Source organism: Sceloporus occidentalis, unplaced genomic scaffold (genome assembly GCF_023333645.1).
Source record: "Sceloporus occidentalis isolate IW3139 unplaced genomic scaffold, rSceOcc1.0.p SCAF_2, whole genome shotgun sequence".
Lineage (NCBI taxonomy): Eukaryota > Metazoa > Chordata > Lepidosauria > Squamata > Phrynosomatidae > Sceloporus > Sceloporus occidentalis.
Genome location: NW_028316982.1, coordinates 75,956,304 through 75,979,727, shown reverse-complemented (window position 1 = coordinate 75,979,727; position 23,424 = coordinate 75,956,304). Strand labels below are relative to the sequence as shown.

Below are 23,424 nucleotides of genomic sequence, written 5' to 3'. Positions count from 1 at the left end.
ACTGATACCAATATGTATTTATTCCTCCAGAACTATAGGCCTCAGTTTGGTGCTAAATATTTGTTCTGCCTTTTTCTGTAAAATAAAAAGATTTTGACATCATGGATAGTTTTATAGAACATGGTACAAAGAAGGCCTGAAACTTCCAGGTATTAATGCAGTAAACAATATAATTGCTACTAATATAATTAGTACTGTCAACTGCTGTATTCCAACTAAGTACCATATCCTCCCTTCAAATAACCAGGTCTCTGCATTTATGTGTCGCATCTTGTGTCTGTTGCATCTTAAATGTTTCCCACACACCTACACCTACAGCTGCCGTATCTAGGCACCAGTATTTGTTTGCAGAGCTAACATTTAATTCCACATGAGTCAGAGACATATTTATTTAGCCTTGTCAAGATATTATGTGCTCTTTGGAACTGTAACCATAAAGATATTTTCATATATTTTAATCAGTGGATAAAAAAGTGTGTGTGTATGCACTCTCAGAGTTAAATAGCCTCTTTTTACATTTTTGTTTTGTTTTGTTTTTTGCATCTGGTTGTAGTTGCCTACTCTGCTAATGTTTTCAGATACATCTATTAGCCATGTCTTGAGCAAATGCAACCAATCAACATCTCTAAGTATATACAGTCAGAAGCATTAGTTTCTTATTGTGCATATCTTTGCCTTTATTAACATTGATTACATGGCACCAATCCTAGTGCATAAATATAAGAGAGCTACTGTTACATCTTTCCACCAGAGAAAAAAATCAATTGAATCTTTACTTTTGCTTCTTTTTAAACTGCTCCCATTCCAATGCTGATTTTTCCCCCATGCCTGTTTGCTGGCAGTTGAGACACATTCTAATCCCTAGTTCATATAGCTATATTTAGCTGTCAGGATTTTCACAAATTTTACCAGTTTGGGCATGACCTTCTATTGCTGAAGTCAAGATTACTTTTCTTTACTATCTCATGGCCACTGACTGGCACATTTGCCAGCCTAGTTTTCAGATTTACCTGGCATAAGTGGTAATCTGAGCCACCTACAGTGTAATCCTATATATGCATGCATAGGATCCTGCATGCCCAGGGATTGAACTGGACAGCCCTTGTGATCTCTTCCAAGAGGTAAACCCCACTGAGTTCAATTCATCTTATTCCCAAGTATGCATAGAACTGTAGCATTACATTACCATACCTCACCACAGATTCTCTCTAGGTATTATTTGACCTATATCTACATTATTAAGTCATCAGCTTCCTGTTGTAATATTTTTTAAAAAAATTATCCCCATTCTTTCCTTTAAAAAAAAAAAAGACCCCCCCCCCCCCCCCAGTTTGCCAGAGTTCATTAAATAATTTACCAGAGTTCTGATCAAGATTATGGCTTTTAATCCTTTTATTATTTTGGACATGGAATATTGCTTGAGGTACAATTTTGCATTTATGTCTTTATTTGGTGCTTTTAGATACACATGTGGAGTGTCCAAAGCACGCAAAACACTGACGCAGAGGAGTTACAGCCCTTGAAGTCCAGGACAAGGTAGGAAGCCTGGGAGTGGCAAATTAAGAGTGGGAACAGGATGAGGAATGTTCAGCTTGCTGCAATTAAAAACAACAACAAGGAAGCTGAAGCAACTTGACCAGTCATTTTCCAACCACAAAAGATCCTCCCAGCTGCAGAGAGGCAGAAAAAACATAGATAAAGCTTGAACTTTATGTTTGGTAACTTTTTTCCTCCTTCCCCTGAGGATGTGAGGACTACCTATAAAAATCAGTTAAGAAATTCAAAATGTTACAGTGCTGTAGTTCAGGGTGGGTCTGGTTTTTAGCCAATCTTATCTCCTCCATAATGCTACCCTCAAGAATACACCAGAGATCTGTTGTTGTGTGCTTTCAAGTCATTTCCGACTTATGGCGATCCTAAAGCGAGCCTATCATGGTGTCCTCTGGGGCTGAGAGTGTGTGACTTACCCAGGGTCACCCAAGGAGTTTCCATGCCTGAGCTGGGAATTGAATCCTGATCTCTAGGGCTGTAGTCCAATGCTCAAATCACTAACCACGCTGGCTCTTGCAGCAAAGATTAATGCAGTTAAAACACCTCCTCTGAAATTCTCTAAGCCCATATCTAGAAATCAGCTGCAAGCAGGACTATTATGCTCCACTGACCACGTTCTATTTCTAGGATTTTAAAACTATATTAAAATGTAAAATGTTCATGGAATAAAAGAGGCTCTGTGCTTCAACTAACATAAATTCAGTTCTAATATTTCCAATAACATCCAATATTTCAGGTGAAAACTGGGACATAACATGACCAAGCAACATCACAGTGTGGTCAAGATGGTAAAAGTTATTAATGAGAATGAACAGATAAGCTAGGAGAGGCTATAGTGGTTTGCTTTTCTTGACTATACTGGGAAAGGCAAGATTCCTCTCCCACACTGAATTAAATGAATGCAAACTGTTTGCATCAACAGCGGTAAGATGAAGAGGGAAGTAGGAGGAGAAAAAAACCAGGATTTTTTTTTAAACAGCTGAAAAAGTAGGATGACAGAGGATCAATAGGGGTTGTTCTTGCCAAATTGGGACAGTGGGAAAGTATGGTAATAGTTGGATTTGGATACATAAAAATGAGGAATGTGTTTCCTTTCTTTATCCTATCAGGTCCAGGAGCAGCTCCAGATGCAACCTGAAACAAACTCCACCTGAGTTTAATTTGAATGGATATTGACCTCTTATTCCTTTCCTCTCAAGAGTCACCCAGACACCTGAGCTTCAGCATCATCAGCCTCTCTTGTCACTACTTATTCCCCCTCCACTTTTTTGTAGCATCTTCCTTAACAAAGATTTCTGGAGATGTTGAGTACATCAACATTTTTATGACCCCACTGTTTGGCCTAATAATGGTATTGCAGTAATGTGATTTCTAGCATAATTATGACCAACACCACCATCTCTTTCAATCCTGTCAATGACATGAATTGTTCTGAATTCTTCTATTTCTGTATCCCAAAAGTATACCCCCCACCAAAAACCTTCAAGCCCTCTGTCCCCAAACTTCCTTCTTCAATGGCACAGGACAGGAACGGATTTTCGCAATCCTGCTTCTGCTAAAGAGGAGCTATCTGGTTTCTGGTGTATTGTTGTTGCGTACCTTCACATCATGTTCAACTTTTGGTGACCCTAAGGTGGACCTATCATGGGGTTTTATTGGCAAGATTTGTTCAGAGGCTGAGAGAAAATGGCTTACCCATGTTCACCCAGTGGGTTTCCATAACTGAGCAGTCCAACACTGAAACCATTACACTACACTGGCTTTGGCGGGATACAGACAGCCCCTTTGGGGCGGTCTGCACCCACCCCTTCCCCCAACGGATTGGGGCCTCAGCTGCCACAGTGGCAGCCCCGAGGCCCCAATCCACCACTTTTCCAGGCCGTGGGGAAGCGGAAAAATGCCGCTTCCCCGCAGCCTGGAAAGGGGTGTCCGTGGGGCTTCATGCACAAGCGCCCTTCAGTGGCACCAAGACGTCACGTCCGCACCGCCCCATTTGGAGGCGGTGCAGCCGTGACGTCGTAATGGCAACGCCCATGTAGAAAGGGCACCGCCATTACAATGCCACGGCAACGTACTAGGGTTGTGAGGTGTCTGGAAAGGATGCCCCAAGGCAACCCTAGTATGTGTGCAGGCTGGCGCTTTGCACCGTTCTGTACAGCACCATTGTTATCATTGCTGATAAGAACACAGCTGAAGCGAAAGCTTGCGATAGCTTTCAGGAATTCTGTATCAAGCACAGGAAAGAAAAACAACACAAGCCAGAATCCTATCTGTGAGGTGGATTGTTCCACATAATGCTTACCTGCTATAGAAGCTGCTGAAGACAAGAAAAGGCTGATTCCAAATTGTAGCAGTAAGATTGGGCCTGTGGGGTTTGTTGTATAAGAAACACAGTCCCTTGTTAAAAAATATCCTGGGTGCAAGCAGCCAACCTATACACCAGTTAGTTTGCTCATATCTTGTTACAGCCCCATCCCTCATGCTTTTGGAGATTAGGTACAAATGACACCTCCCCACCTCCCATTAGAATTGCTTGTTCAAGCCTGATTCATTCATTCATCAACAAATAGTCAAAAACTGTAAATGTTTGACCAAATAGATTAGATCTCCAGCTTGCCTCAGCTTGGAGAGTCAATCAGGGTAACTGCTCCAAGCAATTGAGTTAACAGATCAAAGCATACAGTCATTGCTTCTTCAGAGTTATCTCTCTACCATCACATGCTTATGCATCTCTGCCAATGAAATTCTGCAATCCTGCATGTCCTTCTCATCCTGTGATTTTTTTAAAACACAAGCATGTCTGCTGAACAACAGAAGTTCATCTTACCCCTTTCAGGCAAGGATCAGTTGGCTGTCAGAACAGACAAAGCCCCTGGCAAAGCAACTGAATTTTCTGATGACCCTTTATTGTTTTACTGCTACACTTTGTTGTTTTATTGTTTTTATAATTGTCGTTTGTTGATGGATATGAACCAACTTGAAAAATTGCTGCAGGACACCATATAGCCTTTTAAAATAAAATAAAACCTATTATTTTGGAGTCTTAATGTCAGTTACAAAGAAAATTGTTCTCTATTGTAGTATTTGTGAGAAGGATTCTTCCATTTAATTGGTTTTTTTTTTTATATAATAGGAAGGCAAAGATAAGTCCTCTCATCCTGTGATAAACTCACCTTAGGGTTATCATAAGTCAGAACCAATCTGAAGGGACTACATGAAATGTAGTAGACAAAAGTTACAAACACTGTAAAGACATTGCCAGGTAACCAAGAAAAATGACTAAAATTTACACACTTTTAAAAATCCTTTGTCTTTGAAAGCACACATTAATGCATAGCCTTCGTGGGAGAGTTATATATCCCCACACAGCATGGTTTTAAAATATCTCTAGCTGTTGTCTTTAATTCTTCTACTCCCAAATCTAAGTGCATAATTTAGTGCTTAATAAATGGAAAATGTGGTGAATTATATTGGGTTTATTTCAACCCAAGAATGAGCAACGCTGAAAGCAAGAAAGCTTCATATAGCACACTCCACAGGACAGCTTTTTAAATCAGCTCAACATTCACCTTTACTTTTAAATAAAATTCCTAAATGCATTTTCCAGAGGCATTTTCCATGTTTACACCCTACATTTTGTGGGGTGGCACTGAAGCTTTTCAGCAGTGCGTCTCAGGCCATCTGATGTGTGAGGACTGGCAATGATTCTTTTTCCCCAATGTTCTAGGGACTGTTACTAAATCTGTGCCCACTGACCACAGCTGCTTTGTTTTCTTGGATATTTGCCAGGCCAGCACAGAAATAATTTGGAGACTGGCACCAGTCAAGAGACACCACTTTGTGTAATATTGGCTTAGAGGATTTGTCATTCAGGAAGCTCAACAAGAATTTTCTTTCTTACACAAGAACAGAATAGACAGAGGGAACCCAACTCCATTGAGTCCATTGCATCAAGTACCATCAGGTGAGGCCATACAATGACACAAACACACATTGGGCTAAAGCCAGTATGTTGTGAACAGACTCCTACTCTCACAGCATGGTTTTCTCTTGCTCTCTTTGTTCTTGGCATGTCTCCCATCCTGGTCTAGAGGGGCTGCTGGTGGAAGGGGGAATTCATTCTGTCAACAGCTTCCATTCTTCCAGTAAACAGACACCTAGATAGAGTCCCATGGTGAGCAGCAAGAGGGCTATGAGTCAATACTGTTAGTGACCCACATAGCACTCAGTTTTGATTGAACTAAACTGGTCATTATGGCCTGTGCCAAGAATTAGTGAACAAATAGCTGTTGCTTCATTGGGCATCTAAGTTTCAGAGACAGTAGCAACACAGTGATTGTTATCTTCATTAGCCCAGGACAAATTATTTTAGCATAACATTAAAAAAAAGCCTGTTAAGTCAGAAAGAGAAAGTGAGAGTGCTTCTGTTTATATCTTGAATACAGGAAGTCACTATGGCTGACTCTCTTTTTAAATAAGTATTCTTATTGCCTGGTGTCAGCTGTATGTCTTCAATCAAAATGGAATCTGCAGGAGTATGTGACTGGTGAGTTCATACAAAAACTATGTAGAGACATTTATATTGGAATGATGGACATATTGCCAAAGAAAGTGTAGTGCTCTGAATATAACCTTGTTGATTCTCAAAGTGAAACTAAAATAAATGACTATGGACTATGGAATAGCCGTTTGCTCTGTGTGTGTTGTGTTCTTTAGTGTTGTTTCTGACTTATGACCCTAAGGTGAACCTATCATGGGTTTTTCTTAGCAAGATTTGTTCAAAGGTTTGTCATTGCTGTCCTCTGAGGCTGAGAGTGTGTGACTTGCCAAAGGTCACCCAGTGGGTTTCATGGCCAAGCAGGGAATCAAACCCTAGTCTCCATAACACTCAAACCGCTATGCCATGCTGGCTCCTTTTAGCTAATTAGCAAAATATTACAATTTCAAGGATTCCAAATCTTGTTTTCACTTATTACCACACAAGGTGGTGTGGGCTGAAGAATGCCCTCAAGAATTGCAATGGGAAGTGATGGTAGCACTCCTACAGAGTGCTTCATTGGCAGCTGATGGATTTCATGAGGGGTTGGTAAATCTAGTCCAGGTTTTAATCTGAACATTCACCCTGGATTGCACCTTCAAAGTTAAGGTTAAGATCAAGAGGGCATACATTGCCCCACTGACACAGAAGCCACCAGCTGCCTCTTAAGTGTTTATTTATCCAGTCCCACAAGACAGAATTTCATTACCTGGTTTTGTGTTAGGGTTGTATACAAGTACTCCCAATCCAAAACCAGATGTCTTTTATTACTTATTTTACGTCATCTCAGCTAATAAGATTCCCAAACACATATTTTGTGAGATAATATGAAAGTGTTACTGGAGTGCCCATAGAAGAAAACAATGGAATGGGTGCTTAATTTCTCCAGCACTCATGATATAAAGCTGGTCTGAGGCCTCAAACTTCTATTCCTCATAATTTTATAAGTGAAACATATGCTTGGTAGGTCCATGTTTCCATTGTGATAGCTGGTTTGGCTCTAGGATGGCACTTAAAAAGTTTACTGTGAGTATGATCATTCTGCTCTTTTGCTTTGTCTCGCCCTCCTGAGTTCTTCGTGACAGAAAGAGAGAGATTAGAAAAAGTATATGTCATGTAAAATGTTGTGTAACCAACCTTAAGCAAGAGAGGCTTGGTGAAATCAGTCAGTCAGTATTTCTGCAGTGCATTAAATGGAGACTTCAATTTTTATGTGATTATGCAGTTAGTAATGAAAACTGCTAACAAAGATTAAACATTCCAGCTTCAAGTCCTTTTGTGCTTTAAGCTCAGTTTTTCCTAGCTTGCACTAGTTCTGTACATAAGTATGACATAGCTAAAAGTATGGATTATATTTCTATTTAAACCAGATAGGAAAAACTGGCTGCTTAAGTATATTATTTTTAACGTGCTCCATCATTTGATTGTCCAATTCTGAGTACACCATGTCCCCAGCAGGCTATTCAGATAGGTCAAGATGGACTGCATGTACATTTGATGAACAAAGAACAAATAATTGACTAATTAGAAAGGATACGTAAGCAGATATTTTCCTAAACCAAGAAAGAGCACTACCCACCAAAATTTGGTCTGTCTTTTTAAGTATATAAACCACACTGGTTCATCGGGTTTCTACAGGATTTTATTTCTTTTCCCATTTAAAATATAGCACTAAAGTTCTGAACACATATAAATATCCCTTTATTTTCTTAACACACTTTCAAGGCATTGTTATTTTAAAGTGCCTAATGGTAAAAACAATTTCCTCCTTTAAGAGTGTCTTTTAAAAAAAATACTATCCTGATGTGGGTAGGTAATACATTTTACATTAGTCACTATATTCGCCAATATTAACCCAATTATTTCCCCCCCACTGAGCTGGCTTCCATTTTTTTACAAGATATTCTTTGAACACATTCTCTGAGCAATATACACAATATAGGCTAAATGTATTTTTCTTATGCCTCCACACTTCCCTCACCTGAGTGTTTAGTGTTCCAAGCTGCTATGTTGATTAAAAACCAATTGGTGCAAAGCTCCTGAATTCATGCAAGTTAAAATTCACTTAACACACACTTTAACTTAAAGAGTCCAAGGACTTTTAATTTTTGCCTGTGGCTATGGTTGAGTTACACTTTCAGATGTGTTTGTTTCTTTAGAAAGACTGGTGACTAATCCTTCCTTAGATCCAGGTTGTTCCATTTCCACTTTGATTTGTTCCTTGTCATTTTTATTACTTGTATCCTTAGTAAGGTTTTCCACCTTAGAATCCACATCAATTTTTTCCTGTGATGATGAAGTATTCTTAGGCAAGGGTGACTGGGGACCATCCCCTTGACAAGGCTCTGGGACATCTTCTGCTTTCTGTTCAAGTCTTTCCAATATATTCTGGACTTTTCTTACACCATCTCTCCTGGCCTGTCGAACATCAGGACGACCCTCAGGGTCCACAGAGTCCAAGGCTAGGAGCTCTTTGGTCAAATACTCTTCTATCATTAGATATTTTTTGTCATTCTTCTTCCCTTGAAAAGAATCAACTGCCTGTTCCAGTGATTGTACTCTATTTAGAACAGCTTCAACTTTCAAAAGTCCTGGATGTTTTTGAGGCTCTTCTGCCTCTGAAGTTTTCTGTGGTTCATTTTCTTGGGGGAAAGATCTCTCTTCTACAGGAGCTGCTTTAGCAGGGCAAGGAATCTTTTTATCAACATTTTCTGTTGTGGGAGGTGGTTTTTGTGGGGATGGCTTAGTATCTGCATCTGTACGGATTACTTGAATGGGGATGGAAGAAGCAGGAATCTCTTTTCCCTGCAGGCCTGTCTTGTTTTCAAACTTGGCATCAGGTGGTAAAGTTGGTACTGATGCTTGGGTTGGCACTTGTTGCTGAGAAACCTGGAAAAAAGAAGAACAAAATTGTGATTAATGGTAAGGGTGGACCAAGAAAACAAGTGCAGGGATTGCACCTTTAAACAGTTATAAAACTAGGTTCAACCGACCAGATGCAGGACAAGAGGTTATGTGAATGTATATAATGGTCTAGAGCCCTCTTTGCATACATACATTGTTTCAATAATGGCTCATACAACCCAAGCAGGTCACAGCTTTACACAGTTGTTTCTAAGGATGTGAACAGAATAAAACAGTAGCAAAAGCCAACAAGAGACCATCAGCCATTTCCAACCCCCTTTTCACTGTGAAAATCAAATATATTCACTAGGTATCTTATAGTCAAGAAGGACTGCAAGAGTGAAGTGTTCAGAAAAGAACATAATTATTCTTGTTATGGCTGTGTCAGAATCCAGATGACCAGCAGTTTCAATTAAAAAACACACACAAAATACATTTTAATCTGTCATGAAGTTACTCCTAGTTATTTAGGTCAATTAACGGACTATGATTTTCAGGTCTTCTCTCTAAAATAATACATCAGTAATACAATCCAATGAATTAGCAGAATAATTCCTAATGAAAATCAAAGAGGATCACCACACTCACTTGAGGTTTGACTGATTGTACTCTGATAGGAGTTGGAGACTGGACTCTGCCTGGTGAACTTTCACGACTTCCTGAGCCTTTCTGTGATACCCTAAATGGGGACTGTGCCCTTTGGGGCTTCTGATCCACATTATCAACCTGGATTTGATGGTACACTGGTTGGTGGGCTTGGTAATCACTCTGCTGAGCTGGATAATATGTCTTCTGTGCTTGATGATATGCCTGTGATGGTTGTCTTGGAACATTTCCCTCATGGATGACAGGGATAGGAATATATCCACGAGGGAGTTGGTGGCTTCCTGAGCTAGGCCTCCCTGATGGCTGAGGGGACATGGTTGGTGATTCAGAAGGTGCAGTTGATGGAGGCTGCTGGAGGGGGGAGAAAGTGCTATTAACATGATATCATGTTGACATAAATTCAATTTCAAAAAAGAAGTCAAAGTATTCAGGCAGAGATTCCTGATGGTTCACAATCCTACCAAGTTGCAACACTGATACTGGAATGACAATAGCCACATGCTATGGTGACTGACTGAGCAGATCTGCATAACGTGACCTAGATGCTAGAAATAACCTGTCTCAATGCATTTTTTTTTACTAACAGATCCTACTTGAGGATTGAAGAGCTATCAAGGATCACAACAGGTTGAAGCAAGTATACTTAGCAACATGTTTTAATCCGAGCAAATCTCCCTTCAAAATTTCTCCCACCTTTTCCAAAACTTGGTAAAATTCTAAAACACATGGAGACTATCATTTTAACTTTGTTCTATGGGTGTCTTTCATTACTTTAAATTGTTTTTAAATAATTAATTATAAAAGAAAATTAACAAAAGTGATTCCAAACCCTTCAGGGAGTCATGCAGTTTCTGAGCTATAGTTAACACAAGAAACTTTGAAGTAGTTTAACAATAAACATTGTCAGGATTCTGATTTCACAGACTGCATTGCTTTTAGCAAATGCAAGGCATGACACAATTATAGTACTGCCGAAGCCTGCTACATACAGTCACTGAAAGCCTGACAAGAGCCAACATTTATACAAAGTCAAAGGATTTTTATGTGCTACACAAGATCCAGTGTTGCCTAATGTATGTTACATTCTTATGGCTAAGTTAATACAAATTCAGATAAAATGGTGTGTAGGACAGTAGTACACAATTTTCCTCCCTCAGACCCCCCCTTTACATATTCATACAGACATCATGTCCGCATGGCAATGCAGTAAATGAATAAAAATATTTAGTTTATTTAGCATGTGTATTTCCACTCGCAAATTCATGTATATTCATATTTTAACATTTTATAAGGGAATAATATTGTTCAAAGTAGAGCAATATTATTTAAGTAAATTTAGTATTTAACTCAACATGTGTAAATTTTACACATAAAAAAGTTTGGGAGGAGGAGGAAGATCAGAGTCTCATGCCCCCCACCATGAGTCCCACCCCACCATTTGAGAACCACTGGTGTAGAAACATGTACTAGTTAACTATTTAGGTTCCTACTTATGGAAAAAATGAATGCAGCATTCACTCCCCCCCATTTATTGTCAGCTGAACACACTTCCCATGCACTTTGAACTTGTTGTGCATACACTGCTCGGTACACCACTGCAGTCAATCAAATGCAATGTTGGCCTAACATCATACTATATCTTGTTACTCCAGTTTAAGCAGGCAGGATGTTGCACTACCAATTGTTTTTGTGTTTAGCATTGGGAAAATGACAGTTTAACAAGTGCCTTTTGATTTTAAAACTAATCAAATGTAACAAAAAAGAAGGGTACTGAGGAACTGTAGTCATAGCAGCTGTGCTGATGAATTTCAAAGATTATGTTACATTGTCAATGAGATAGTTATGACAACCTGGGAAAACTGAGATTTCTCTTTTCAAAGAAATTTCTGTGTTAGTCTGTTTCAGTGCAAAAAGAAAAGGAATCTGGGCTATCCTTTAAGAATTATTAACTTATTTTAGCATGAGCTTTTGTGAATTTCAGTCAGATGCACTGATGGATGCCCTGATGACATGCAATCTTCAAACCAAAAGTATTAAAATATGAGAAATAAACCTTTCTGTCGTTTTAACAAAATACTATGAAAACATCCATAGTTCAATAACCTTTGCAGCTGTATTTCAGGGTAAAATATTCTTCTTCTGAAAAGTAAGTGTTACACCTGATGCAGCATGCACAGTCTTCCTTTACTGGTATGGGTGTGTACTGCTTGATCTACTTCAGTAAAAAAAAAGTCTATAGCTTCATTTTATAGGTTTTAGGGTGGTTTGGGAGAACAGATGCAGAAGCAATTCAGTTGTACATGAAATTTAACTTGAAATTATCATGTTTTTCAGTATTAGCTAGCTGTCCCTAAAAACAGTAAATGTAAGGCACAAATACTACAATGCAAGTGCAGACTTGCTTTAGATACACAATAAGCTGGAATACTCTTTTTCAGATCTAATCAACACGCAGGAAAAAAACAATGTGCTGCGTGCTTATATATTTACTAAAAAACAATTTGTGTGCAATTGACTTTCCCCACAGAATGCTAGAGGGGGAGAACAGTCTGTTTACTGTCTTTGCAGAATATATGGAAATGCCTATACATAATTAATCATAATTTAGATAGGCAATTACATGGTCACTATAACTCAGTCCCACACTATCATCTAGATCTTAAGCCTTGTAAAGATTCCAATGCAAAACATACCATCGCAGTTCTGTCAACTTACCTCAGATCCATGTGAGGAGGGAACTTGTGTTGGTGCAGCTGTTGTTGTCTGTCCATATTGTTTATCTGCCTGGGCACCTTCTGCAGTTCCCCTAACTGGGGACTGTGAACGGACAAAATTTCCTCTTAGAGGTGATGGGGCTCGCATTGTGGAAGGAATGGTTTCTGCCTTTACTCGCTGCATTCCAGGCTGATAGCCAGAATAATATGAATGCTGCTGCCTGTTGTCTGAACCTTCATGTATTACTGGAATGGGGATGTAACCAGCACGAAGCTTTGGGTATCCCATGTTTCCGTCTCTTGCTTGGGACTGACTTGGACTATTTTGAGATGGACCATTTGCTGATTGGCCTTCCTAGACAAACAGACAACAGAGTGCACATTGAGAAGTTAGGACCATTAGAGTTCGGAAAAAGCAGTCAGCAACAATGCCACTCTATACATCAGGACATGTTCCTTGTTGTCTTATTGGGACTCCCTTTGTCAAAAGAACAAATCATATTCTAACCTGAAAAGGGTTATCTATAGATGCTGATAAAATACAGTCACATCATCTGAGGCAGAAGCTTTTATTAGGATATAATTATTTCACAGTGTCTATTAAATATTTCCTGATATTTCAGGGCAAGTATTTCCAAATATATTTTGAAGTATACACAAGTTACAGTGGGCCTGTCTATGATATTCTTTTAGTGCATGGTCTTGTTCAAATGATTATCAGATTATACAAACGGTAACAGCATTATTAGCATGGTTAAGGGTAAGGCAGGAAAATCTCATTCAGCTATTAATGGGAAGAGCCAAGAGAAGACAAAAGGTGCCATACTCTTATTTTGCAAATGGATCAAATTATTCTTTTGAAACTTGACAGTGCTGGAGAGACTGATTAAAGTTAAATGAGAGATTCCAAGAGAGATTCCAACAGTATGGTAAGTTTTGTTAAGAATTTTCCCATAGACTTTGCTGGGCTTGGACTTTGAGCTTATTTTGTGCATTTCTACTCTATACTTTGTAGACATCTTTTTTAGCATGTAGTTGGTAACAGCATTTGTCATGGCAACTCCTGGTCCAAATTCCTCATTGAGGGAAAGTGTCTCCTAGACTTAAAAGAACCCAGAGGTCTCCCAAAACAAGACAAAATTTCCCCATGATTTCAAGGGGAAGGCACAAACATGGACTTAGAAAGCTGCAGGTAACCCACACATCATGTTTTCCCCAGCCCTGATATAGAGAGAACATAAATTATTTTGTTACAAAAAATCACTGCTACATTTATCTTTTATTTAACATAACTCAAATGTTGGTTTATGGCAGGATGTGGTCTAAAATAATTCATTCATCCCATCCACTTGAGGAGGAGAGAAGCAGGCCAGCAACAAGAGGCCTCGGCCTGCTAAGAAGACAAGCCCTCCTCCCGACCACCATCTTGAGGGGGAGAGGGGCAGGCCAGCAACAACAGGCCTCGGCCTGCTAAGAAGACAAGCCCTCCTCCCGACCACCATCTTGAGGGGGAGAGGGGCAGGCCAGCAACAACAGGCCTCGGCCTGCTAAGAAGACAAGCCCTCCTCCCGACCACCATCTTGCTTGTCTTATTGCATGTTGTTTTTATGATGTGTTAATTTTTATTGATTCTGTGAACCGCTTTGATCACCTCGGAAAAGCGGTATAAAAATAAAACATTTTATTATTATTATCCAACAAAAGCATTAAGGGGCTCAACAGACTGGCGGCTCAACTCCACCCCTTTGAATCCCGGAAGCAGGCCATGCCAACCACATGCCATGGCCTGCGCACAGAGCAAAAAGAAGCCCCGAAAAGGGCTTCTTTTTGTGCCGTGGAAGGCGCTGCACTTGAGGGAGATCATCATGGCACACCCCGTGTAAATGGGTGCGCACCAATATGGCTCCCCGGTGGAGGAAGAAGGGCTTGGAGCATGTAAACGCTCAGCCCTTCTTCACCTCTAGTACACAGTCAGGCCAGCACAAAGGTCTGTACTGCCTCTTAGTCACATAAAAAAGTAAGCCTGTGGCCTGGGATTTGCTGACTGAGATTTGTCCCTATTTTTACACACCCAAGCTGCACTGCCAGCAAGAGCATCCCTGAGGATACAATTCATCCTCAAGGAGAAGAGAACCTATACTGCGCTTACGATTTTTATAGCATTTTTGTTTATCTGCTGGGTTCCTTTCCCCAGCATGTTTTCTGTGCATTCGCAGTACCCCCTTCTGAAGGGGCACCTAAAGAGTTCAGAAATATATTTATATTATCTCCAGCTGCCATTTTTGCATGTTTTTGAGATGGTGGTGTGGAGATGAACTTATGTCTGAGCTGTATTATTAAATTCTGTTAAAAGTTATAATTGCTTGCTTTCCCTTAAACATTACTGCTGCCCATTTCCTTCCTAATAGCTCTCTCCAACAACTGGGGAGAGAATTGTGAGTGCTGTCTGAATAGGTCTTGTTCTGTTGGCAAGTGAACAATTGAATAAGGTCTACACACAATCTTCTAGTTCCTTTGTACTTCCCAGGTAAACAGACAGAAGGGAAACAGTACATTAGATACCATGCGTGGGAGAGAGGAGGATGAAAAAATGTGTTTATACTGTAACTGTTGATAGTTCATATATTACCATCTGAATAGAAGGGAAAGGAGAAAGAAAATATGACTTGTGTGTGTGTGTGTCTATATTCGCAGGCTTGTCTGTGAATAGTTAATAGTTCAAACATTCTCATTTGCACTGACTACAATTTTGCCCAGATACTGTGAAATTCTTTTGACATCTTCATCAGATTTCTTGACTCATTATTATATGCTTAATAAATGAGTCACTTAATGGGGATATGTCCCTTTTTTATTTTTCCAAATAGTTCATGACTTCTAATCATATTTATTCCCTGCTTTTTCCACTTGCAGTTTCGAGTTTCCCTAATCAGAAAGTTCTACACATAACTTTCTCAAAACTGTAATCAAACTCTATTAGCAAAAATCTTTCAGTTTAATATGTTGTGTTAGATTTTCATGTTCCTTCCAGCTTAAGAAAACATACACAAATGACTCTGAACAACTGCATAATGTAAGTAAGCACTATTTTTTCCTTGATCCTGAAATCACTGCAATCATGAGCTTCATTACTGAATTACATATGAGGACAACGACATGGTGGAAGAAGATCTGGGGAAGAGGTTATAGACCTTAAAAAGGAACAAATCCCATGATACTACAGAAAACAAAGTATCAGAAGTAGAATTTGTACACTATTATATTCTGTTTTTTAATCAGCTCTTAAAACAAAATAACTACTGGATGGCTCATAACTCTACAAGGAAGGTACAGTGGGACCTCCATATCCATAGACTTGCCACCTGTGGATTTAAGCATCCGTGGAAGGCAAGCTGCTTGTTGTCCCCAATGGTGGCGCATACACATGACTTCAGTAGAGACAGCCCCATTGTCCCTAATGGCGGGGCAGCCATGTGCCATCATTGGGGGCAACAGGACTTGAGATCCCGCGGTGTGGTATCAGTGGGGGGCAGGGTTCTGGAACGGATCCCCCATGGATACTGTGGTCCCACAGTACATTCTCTGATGTGAAAACCAAATCCACAAAATGGCTTGATGCCTCATCTACAAAGAAATTTTACTCAGCACATTTTCAAAGGTGATGGCTTATACAGTGGGCCCTTGGTATCCACTGGGGTTTAGTTCCAGGACTTCCTGTGGATACCAAAATCCGTGGATGCTCCAACCCCATTAAATATAATGGGATAGTAAAATGGTGCCCTTTATATAAAAGGGCAAAATCAAGGTTTGCCTATGGGAATTTGTATATTTTAAAGTATTTTCAAGCCATGGATGCTTGAATCTGTGGATAAGGAGGGCTGACTGTACATCACAAAGTGAGAGCCTACCACAGCCAATTGGACCCCTTCCAATTCAATCATTGTACAACACAGATCAGAATCTATGTGAATGGTACTGGTTGCCAGCCAGACAACTGCCTTATGAAATGGTAGTTTCAGTTGCATGATAGTTTAAATTGCACAGATTCCATGTGTCTATCCCAACGAAAGATAAATATGGAACATAATACCCAGCATTCTGCTTACAGCGATGCAGCTCCAAGGGAGCAGTGAAGCTGAAACTAACCAGAGCACAGGATACCCTACTATACAGTTGGCCCTTGAACTTTGCGGCTTTGACTTTTGTGGATCTGATTATTTGCGGATTTGATTAATATGTTCTCTTTAGGAATCTCTAGGTCCTCCAACACAACTCTGCCATAGGCTGAGCATAGAGTTGTGCTGGAGAACCTAGAAGTTCCTAAAGAAAATACTTCTCTAGGCATTTGTAGGTCATCCAGCATGGTTCTGTGATCAACGTATGGCAGATGTTCACCACAGAGTTGCACTGGAGGACCTGGAGATTCCTAGAGATATTCTCCTAAGAAAAAAGAATATGGTTTTTCCCCTGGTTTTTCCACTTTCACAGAGGTCCTTCACCCCTAACCCTAGCATATGTGGAGGAACCACTGTATTCATAAAGCTTAAATAAAACACCTGTTAAGGGCAAGGCCTTAACAGCTGCAATTTCCTCATGTTTTGGAATCAACATGAAAAGCTCTTCACATAGCGTGTAAAATTAAATTGGTGGTTTTTGTTGTTAATGAAATTTTAATGCAGCTTTTGAGATGTTTCACAAGATATAGTCTAATGCTCTACCTTGAAGTAGACGATGCAGTGCTTTCAAAGAACTGTACTGGAGGAACTACCATAGCAAGCTGGGAAGCAAGCAGTGGAGAGCTGGACAAATTCACCTCACGGACCTTCCAGCTCGTGACAAGCAACACCAGTGTTAAAAACTGTATCTCTATACCAAAAGGATCCAGATTAATTGCTGTAATCTCCAGGTACAGCTGGGCAAAACTCCTTTGTAAAATACTGAAGAGCCACTATCAGTAAGTGTGAACAATACTGAGTTAGATGGACCAGTGGTCTAAACACTGAGCCTGCTGCCACACTGCAGAATTAATGCAGTTTGACACTGCTTTAACTGCCTTGGCTCCAATGGAATTCTGGCATTTGTAGCTAGATGTGGCACTAGAGATCTCTGACAGAGAAGGCTAAATATCTCACAAAACTACAAATCCCAGAATTCCATAGCACTGAGCCATGTCAAACTGCATTAATTCTGCTGTGTAGATGCACCCTGACAGACACTGTGATGAATCAGGACCCTGAAAGATCCAGGTTCTAATCATCACCCAGCCATTCATTTGTTTGTTCGCTTATTTCATTTATATGCTGCCTTTCTCACATCATGGGATTGAAGGCAGCATACAACCTAAAACAGTAAATTAAAAAGTTCTTAATACAAAAGTTAAAACACATTTAAACTAAATTTGAGATTTAAAAAACTAGTTTAAAACTATTACCATTAAAAAGCATTAAAACAGAATGATTTTTTTAAAAAAAGCCACTACACAACCCATAAAAAGCTATAGCTGTTGCCACATACTAAGAATTAAATGCCTCCTTAAATAAAAAGGTCTTTACCTGCTGGTGGAAAGACAGCAGAGAAGGGGCCAACCATACCTCCCAGGGAAGGAAATTCCATACCTTGGGAGCACAGACTGAAAAGGCTCTCTCTCGTATCCTCACCAAACATGCCTGGGATAGTGGTGGGACCAAGAAAAAGCTTTCCCCTGCAGATACTAGAGCATGAGCGGGATCATATAGGGAGATACAGTTTTTCAGATAGTTTGGACCCAACCTGTGTAGGGCTTTAAAGGTCACAGCCAGCACTTGATAGGCAGCCAATGGAGTTGTTTCATAAAGGCGGGGGGCGGGGCGGGTATATGTTCTCTATAAGGTTCCTGCCCTAGTCAGGAACCTGGCTGCAGCACTGTGACTTTAGCTGCAGTTCGCAAGCACAGAGTATGTTATAGTAATCCAAACAGGATGTAATCAAGGCATGGTTCATTGTAACCAGATCTGACTTCTCCAGCTATCACACTAGTTTTAGCTGTGCAAACACACTCCTGGCCATCCAGACTCAGCTCTTGAGTCCAGGAACATGCCCAAGCTGTGGATCTGTGTTTTCGGTGGGAGTGTAACCCCACCTAACACAGGCTGAATCCCTATTCCCTGAACTGTCTTACAGCTGACCAGGAGCACTTGTTTTGTCTGTATTAAGCTTCAATGTGTCTGTCCTCATCCAGTCCATTACTGACAGCAGACATTGGTTTAGCACAGGGTTAGGCAACCTGCGGCCCGCGGGCCAGATGCGGCCCGGCGAGGCCTTGGGACTGGCCCCAGCCCGGTCCTGGTGCCGATTGCCGCCGGGGCCTTTGGGGGGCAATTGTCTATAGAAGCCTCAGAAACATGCATTTATATTTTAAAAAATTTAAAAATCAGCAAATTTTTTCGCGTGTCCTCCAATTTTTTTTTTAAAAAGTGTCTTCCATTTGAAAATTTTGTCCTACATTTGTCCTGGTTTATTTATTTATTTATTTAAAAACATTATTTAATTATTTATTTTTTTGCTTCGGCTCCCCAGTTGTCTGAGGGACAGCAACCCGGCCCCCAGCTCAAAAAGATTGCCTACCCCTGGTTTAGCACATAGACAGCTTCCTTGGAATTGGATGTAAAAGGAGAGATAAGAGTTGGGTATAATCAGCATACGGGTGAAACCCAAATCCAAGACTCTGGATAAGCTCTCTTAGTGGGTTCATGCAGATGTTAAGTAACATGGGGGACAAAACTGAATTCTGAGGGACCTCGCAGGCCAATGGCCATGGAGTCAAGCAGGAATCCCTACAGCTTCTTTTAGAAAGATGGAATACTGCCTTCCTGCAATGAGGCATTCACTACTCCCATTACTTACTCAGCCAGTCCCCCTCTGGCTATTTTTATAAGCCCGGATGGGCAAGGGTCCAGTGCACATGTGTTAGCTCTCACTTCTCCAAGGATCCTGTCCACAAACTGAAATGTATCAATTAACAAGCAGAAACCAAGATTACATCTACTAGACCTGTATCAACTACAGCATCCAAGCTGAAGGAGATCCAAGAGATTTTATCTAGAAATTGTGCAAACTCTACACAGTGGCTGCCAAGTGGTCTACATAATGCTCCTGTGGATAGAACAAAACTACTGACTACTCAAAACCACTCTACTGGACAATGGTGGGCAGATGAAATGGTGGCAGAGAAGAATTACTTCTTCACTGCTTTCCAATTGGCTCTAGCCTGTGTTTGCTTGTATTCACTCTGAGTTCTCCACCCAGATTCTCTAGTCTCTATCCCACTCATTCCATTGCCACCAGCTCCTTAGTGAACCGGTATGGCATTCACTGGATGAACCTAGGCCTGTGAAACTCTCTCACTATGACTTGTCTCAAGGGTATTGTTATGAGGATAAAATGGGGAAGAGGAGAGCTCAGTGTGTTGCCTCACTGGAGAAAACTTAAATTCAGTCTGAAGCAGCTTCATAATAATAAATCTCAAAGTAATAGCTCCTTTCTTCTTGGCCCAGGGTGAGCAAAGGGCATGATGGAATGGACTTTTGTACTAGCTCCAGCATGTTTTGCTGATGCAGAAGGTGCAGGAGAACCCTAACTTTAGAACTGGGATGGGCAACTGCTAAGGGTTAGGAGGATGCACCTGCCTTCTATGGGAACTTGCAGGTTACACCCAACTCAAACTCACCCATATTTTTTAAAGGATTTCCCGCTAAAATTATTTCACTAATAGGCCACCTCGGTCCTCTTGGGGCCATGGGAAGCAATTTTGTGATGTTTTGGGGCCTCCCAAAGAAGCTTTTCTTCCACACAAAAGTCAACCAGAAGTAGTAACCGTTTGGTTTATATCCTGGTCAAAAAAAAGCCTCACCTGTTCTTAAGGGATGAAGAAAAAACTTGGGGAAATTGCCCCCATTCCCCTGTCCCACAAAGTCTATGGGAACTTTTAAGTTAGAAAATTGTAAAGAAAAAATTGGGGGGGGGGGGTCTTGAGGAGTTTAGAAACAGCCTGGGGGGAAATGTATGCTAGACTTTTCCCATTCATGCTTTAGAAGGACAGGAAAGGTCAGGGTCCACAGTTCTATTTTCCATGCTAAATAGAAACGATGGACAGTTCTCAAAATGGAGAACTCAGCTTTTGGGGTTGCAGGAGAACCACAGTAGTAGTCGTCATATTTAATTTTATTTATATCCTGTCTCTTCCCCCAGATTGTGAGTCAAAGAAGCCCTCCTCCCGACCACCATCTTGCTTGTCTTTATTGCATGTTGTTCAATTTTTATTGGTTTTTGTGAGGTTGTTTTTATGATGTGTAAGTTTTAAATTGATTCTGTGAACCGCTTTGATCACCTCGGAAAAGCGGTATAAAAATAAAGCATATTATTATTATTATTATAAATTAAAATTACTGCAACATAGAGTTAAAAGTATACAAAAAGTCAATATTAAAATAGAATTACAAACAATATAAACTATATACTTAAGAGAATGAGAACTACTTAAAACAGTATTATATATGTATTTATTTTATAAGCCTCTTTTACTCCTAACATGGGTCCCAGGGTATCATACAAAGGCTGAAAATAAGATTAGCTAATAACCTGACAATAGAAAAGTTAAAACAACATTAAAAATTATAAAAGTATAAATTCATTTTTTAAATATAACAATAAAGAAAAACACAGCACAATCCCCATAAATTGCTCCCTGCCATGCACTAATTATTAAAATCTTGTTTAAATAGGCCTTTACCATAAAAAGGAGAACAGAGACAGAGCCAACCTAGCCTCTTCTGGGAATTCAACAGATTGGGAGCAGCCAGAGATGTCTCTTTCCTGTGTCCACACCAGAAGAAACTGTGATGGTAGCAGGGCAAAAGGTCCTCTCCTGTGGATCTTAAGACTGTGGCAGATTTGTACACAGAGATACATTTCAGATAATCTGGACCTAAGCCATATAGAGCTTTATAGGTCATAACCAGCACTTTGACTTACAACACAATGTTGAGGACAATACCCTGGCAACTACTATTTCTGGCTTGGCCATCAAGACCAGCGAAAAATCATGGACCATGAGAAGAGGAATCTTCGTATGTCCATGCTGGGATACCGGATTACACTCACATAATTTACTTATTGGAGTGACTTCTTGTCTTCATCAATACAATATTCAGTGATGTAAATGTTCCTCAGCAGAATTTTATGGATAATCCTAGATAAGCAGACCATTCAATATGTATGAGACTGCTTAGATGTTTGCTGATTTTCTGGGATTTGGCAAATGCTCATAAATATTCTGATGGCTGACACCCCCTTACGGAAATGCATATAGACAGTGCAAAGCCCATACCAGCGCAGAAGTGAACACTCCTTGGTGAATGGAAACAGCTGAAGGACATTGTTCTACATTGGGAAAGACAGGAGAAATGGGACAGAAGGAATAATACAGTTGGCCCTCGCTTTACGCAGGGGATCCGTTCCGGACCCCCCCCCCCCCATGTAAAGCAAAAAGCGTGTTGATAGAATGGGGCTTGAGTTTGCTATGCGGCCATGTGCGCACACACCACTGTTCATATTGCTGGGCGGCTTCAGTGTAAGCTGAAAGTCGCCTATAATGAGCCCATCTATGGCACAGGCTCACTGTACTAAGAAAACTGAAGCCTGTGAAGTAATGAGGAGACTTTAAAAAACCTGCAAATCAGCTTGCAACAACAAATACTCTTACTGCTGTTTCCAAAACTGGCTTAAGCTGAGGACTTTTGCCTTCATCAAGGCTTATTTCAGTATGTGGAAGCCACAGCTATGACAATCATTTACACTTAAGAATGAACTTTTAAATGTTTGTGAACTGAGGGGTATGTTTTCAGCCTATGCACAGCCGCAGATCTGCAGATTCATTTAAACCCTAAGCCAAATTTGTATACTCGGATAAAAGTCCACATCATGTCCTCATACAGCTTAGATATCTGAAGGTCAGAATATTCAGGCCCACTGTTCTCTCCCAGGCGTTCACATCTCTACACATCTGGAATGCAAATCTGGAAACACTATATAGATTGGTTCAATTTCTCCACAATAAAAGTGTCAACACAAGAATACTAACAGGATTCTATCAGAGTGCAATGCTGGAAGTGTCTGTCTTGCTGCTATTTAAAGGATGCTGTGGTGTATGATGGTGTATTCAGATGGGTGTACCTAATATCAAACAGATTTACCAGCTGCAATAATGTGAGAATGAAACTGTGGGAGAAGGGAAGGATGAGTAGGAAGATAAAAGAAAGAAAAAAGACTGAGAGAGAATGGAAGATAAAGGCTCTCAAGCTTAAGTATGCTTGTAACATGATACTAAGACTCTACATAGGTTGGAAATGGAATTTGTACAAGAGATTCCCCCCTTTAAGTCCTCTAATGAAGCTCTTCCTGCAGTGGCCTTTCTATTTTGGGACTACATTCTAGATGAATCTCCAAGTAAGATCAGGTAACAAATGCTTCTGTTGCTCACAGGATAAATATCATTCAGTAAGGGCCAAACTACATGTGACAGTAGGAGACACACATTTTTAAAGGCAGATCTGCTCCAGACACATTTAATGTGATAATAGTAATTAAATGGTACCAAACCATTCTTGGATCTCCTCCCCACTTTCCTGATCTGATTCTTACACTGCGAGTAAGAGGGGCAGGGAGAAAACCACTGGATGAAGTGTGTCTCACTCATACATTACTGTTGTGCTTTATACTGCACTTAAACTCAACATTACATATAACTGAGTCAGATCTACATTTAAACAGACAAATGTATCACCATGTCTGCCATACAGACCTTTTGGCCTATCTGTTTTGAGCCTATATTGCATAGTTTCATTCTACGTGAAGGTTCTAAGAGAGCTATACAGGCATACCTAAGTAACAATGCCTCTGGTATGAAGCTCCTTTTTACAAAGCCCTTTAATGCTCATTTAGACTCCATCTTTCTTCTTTACCATCTGTGTAGGTAGAATTTTTAAAGCAGATTGGTGCTGGGAGGATGGTGAAGGAGGGCTGGAAAAATACAGACATTTGTGTTGGGCTGCAGCAGCATCGCTGCAGCAAACCATG

The 23,424-nt window shown here is 40.3% G+C and overlaps 1 protein-coding gene across 3 annotated transcripts in view; it reads right to left on the bottom strand.

The window, feature by feature from the left end:
* Positions 1–7,772: 7,772 nt before the first annotated feature.
* The window catches only part of BAG3 (BAG cochaperone 3), a 33,429-nt gene continuing 17,777 nt past the window's right edge, over positions 7,773–23,424 (bottom strand). Inside the window, exons 2-4 of one of the 3 annotated variants that reach the window (XM_089510039.1) lie at positions 12,314–12,667; positions 9,581–9,946; positions 7,773–8,977 (exon numbers count right to left, since the gene is read on the bottom strand). In XM_089510039.1, coding sequence (XP_089366165.1) covers positions 8,207–8,977; positions 9,581–9,946; positions 12,314–12,667 — 1,491 coding nt within the window. In that variant the 3' untranslated portion in view covers positions 7,773–8,206. Of the gene's footprint in view, positions 8,978–9,580; positions 9,950–12,313; positions 12,668–23,424 lie in introns of all 3 variants that reach the window. The other 2 variants (XM_089510037.1, XM_089510040.1) reach the window with 2 other exon arrangements.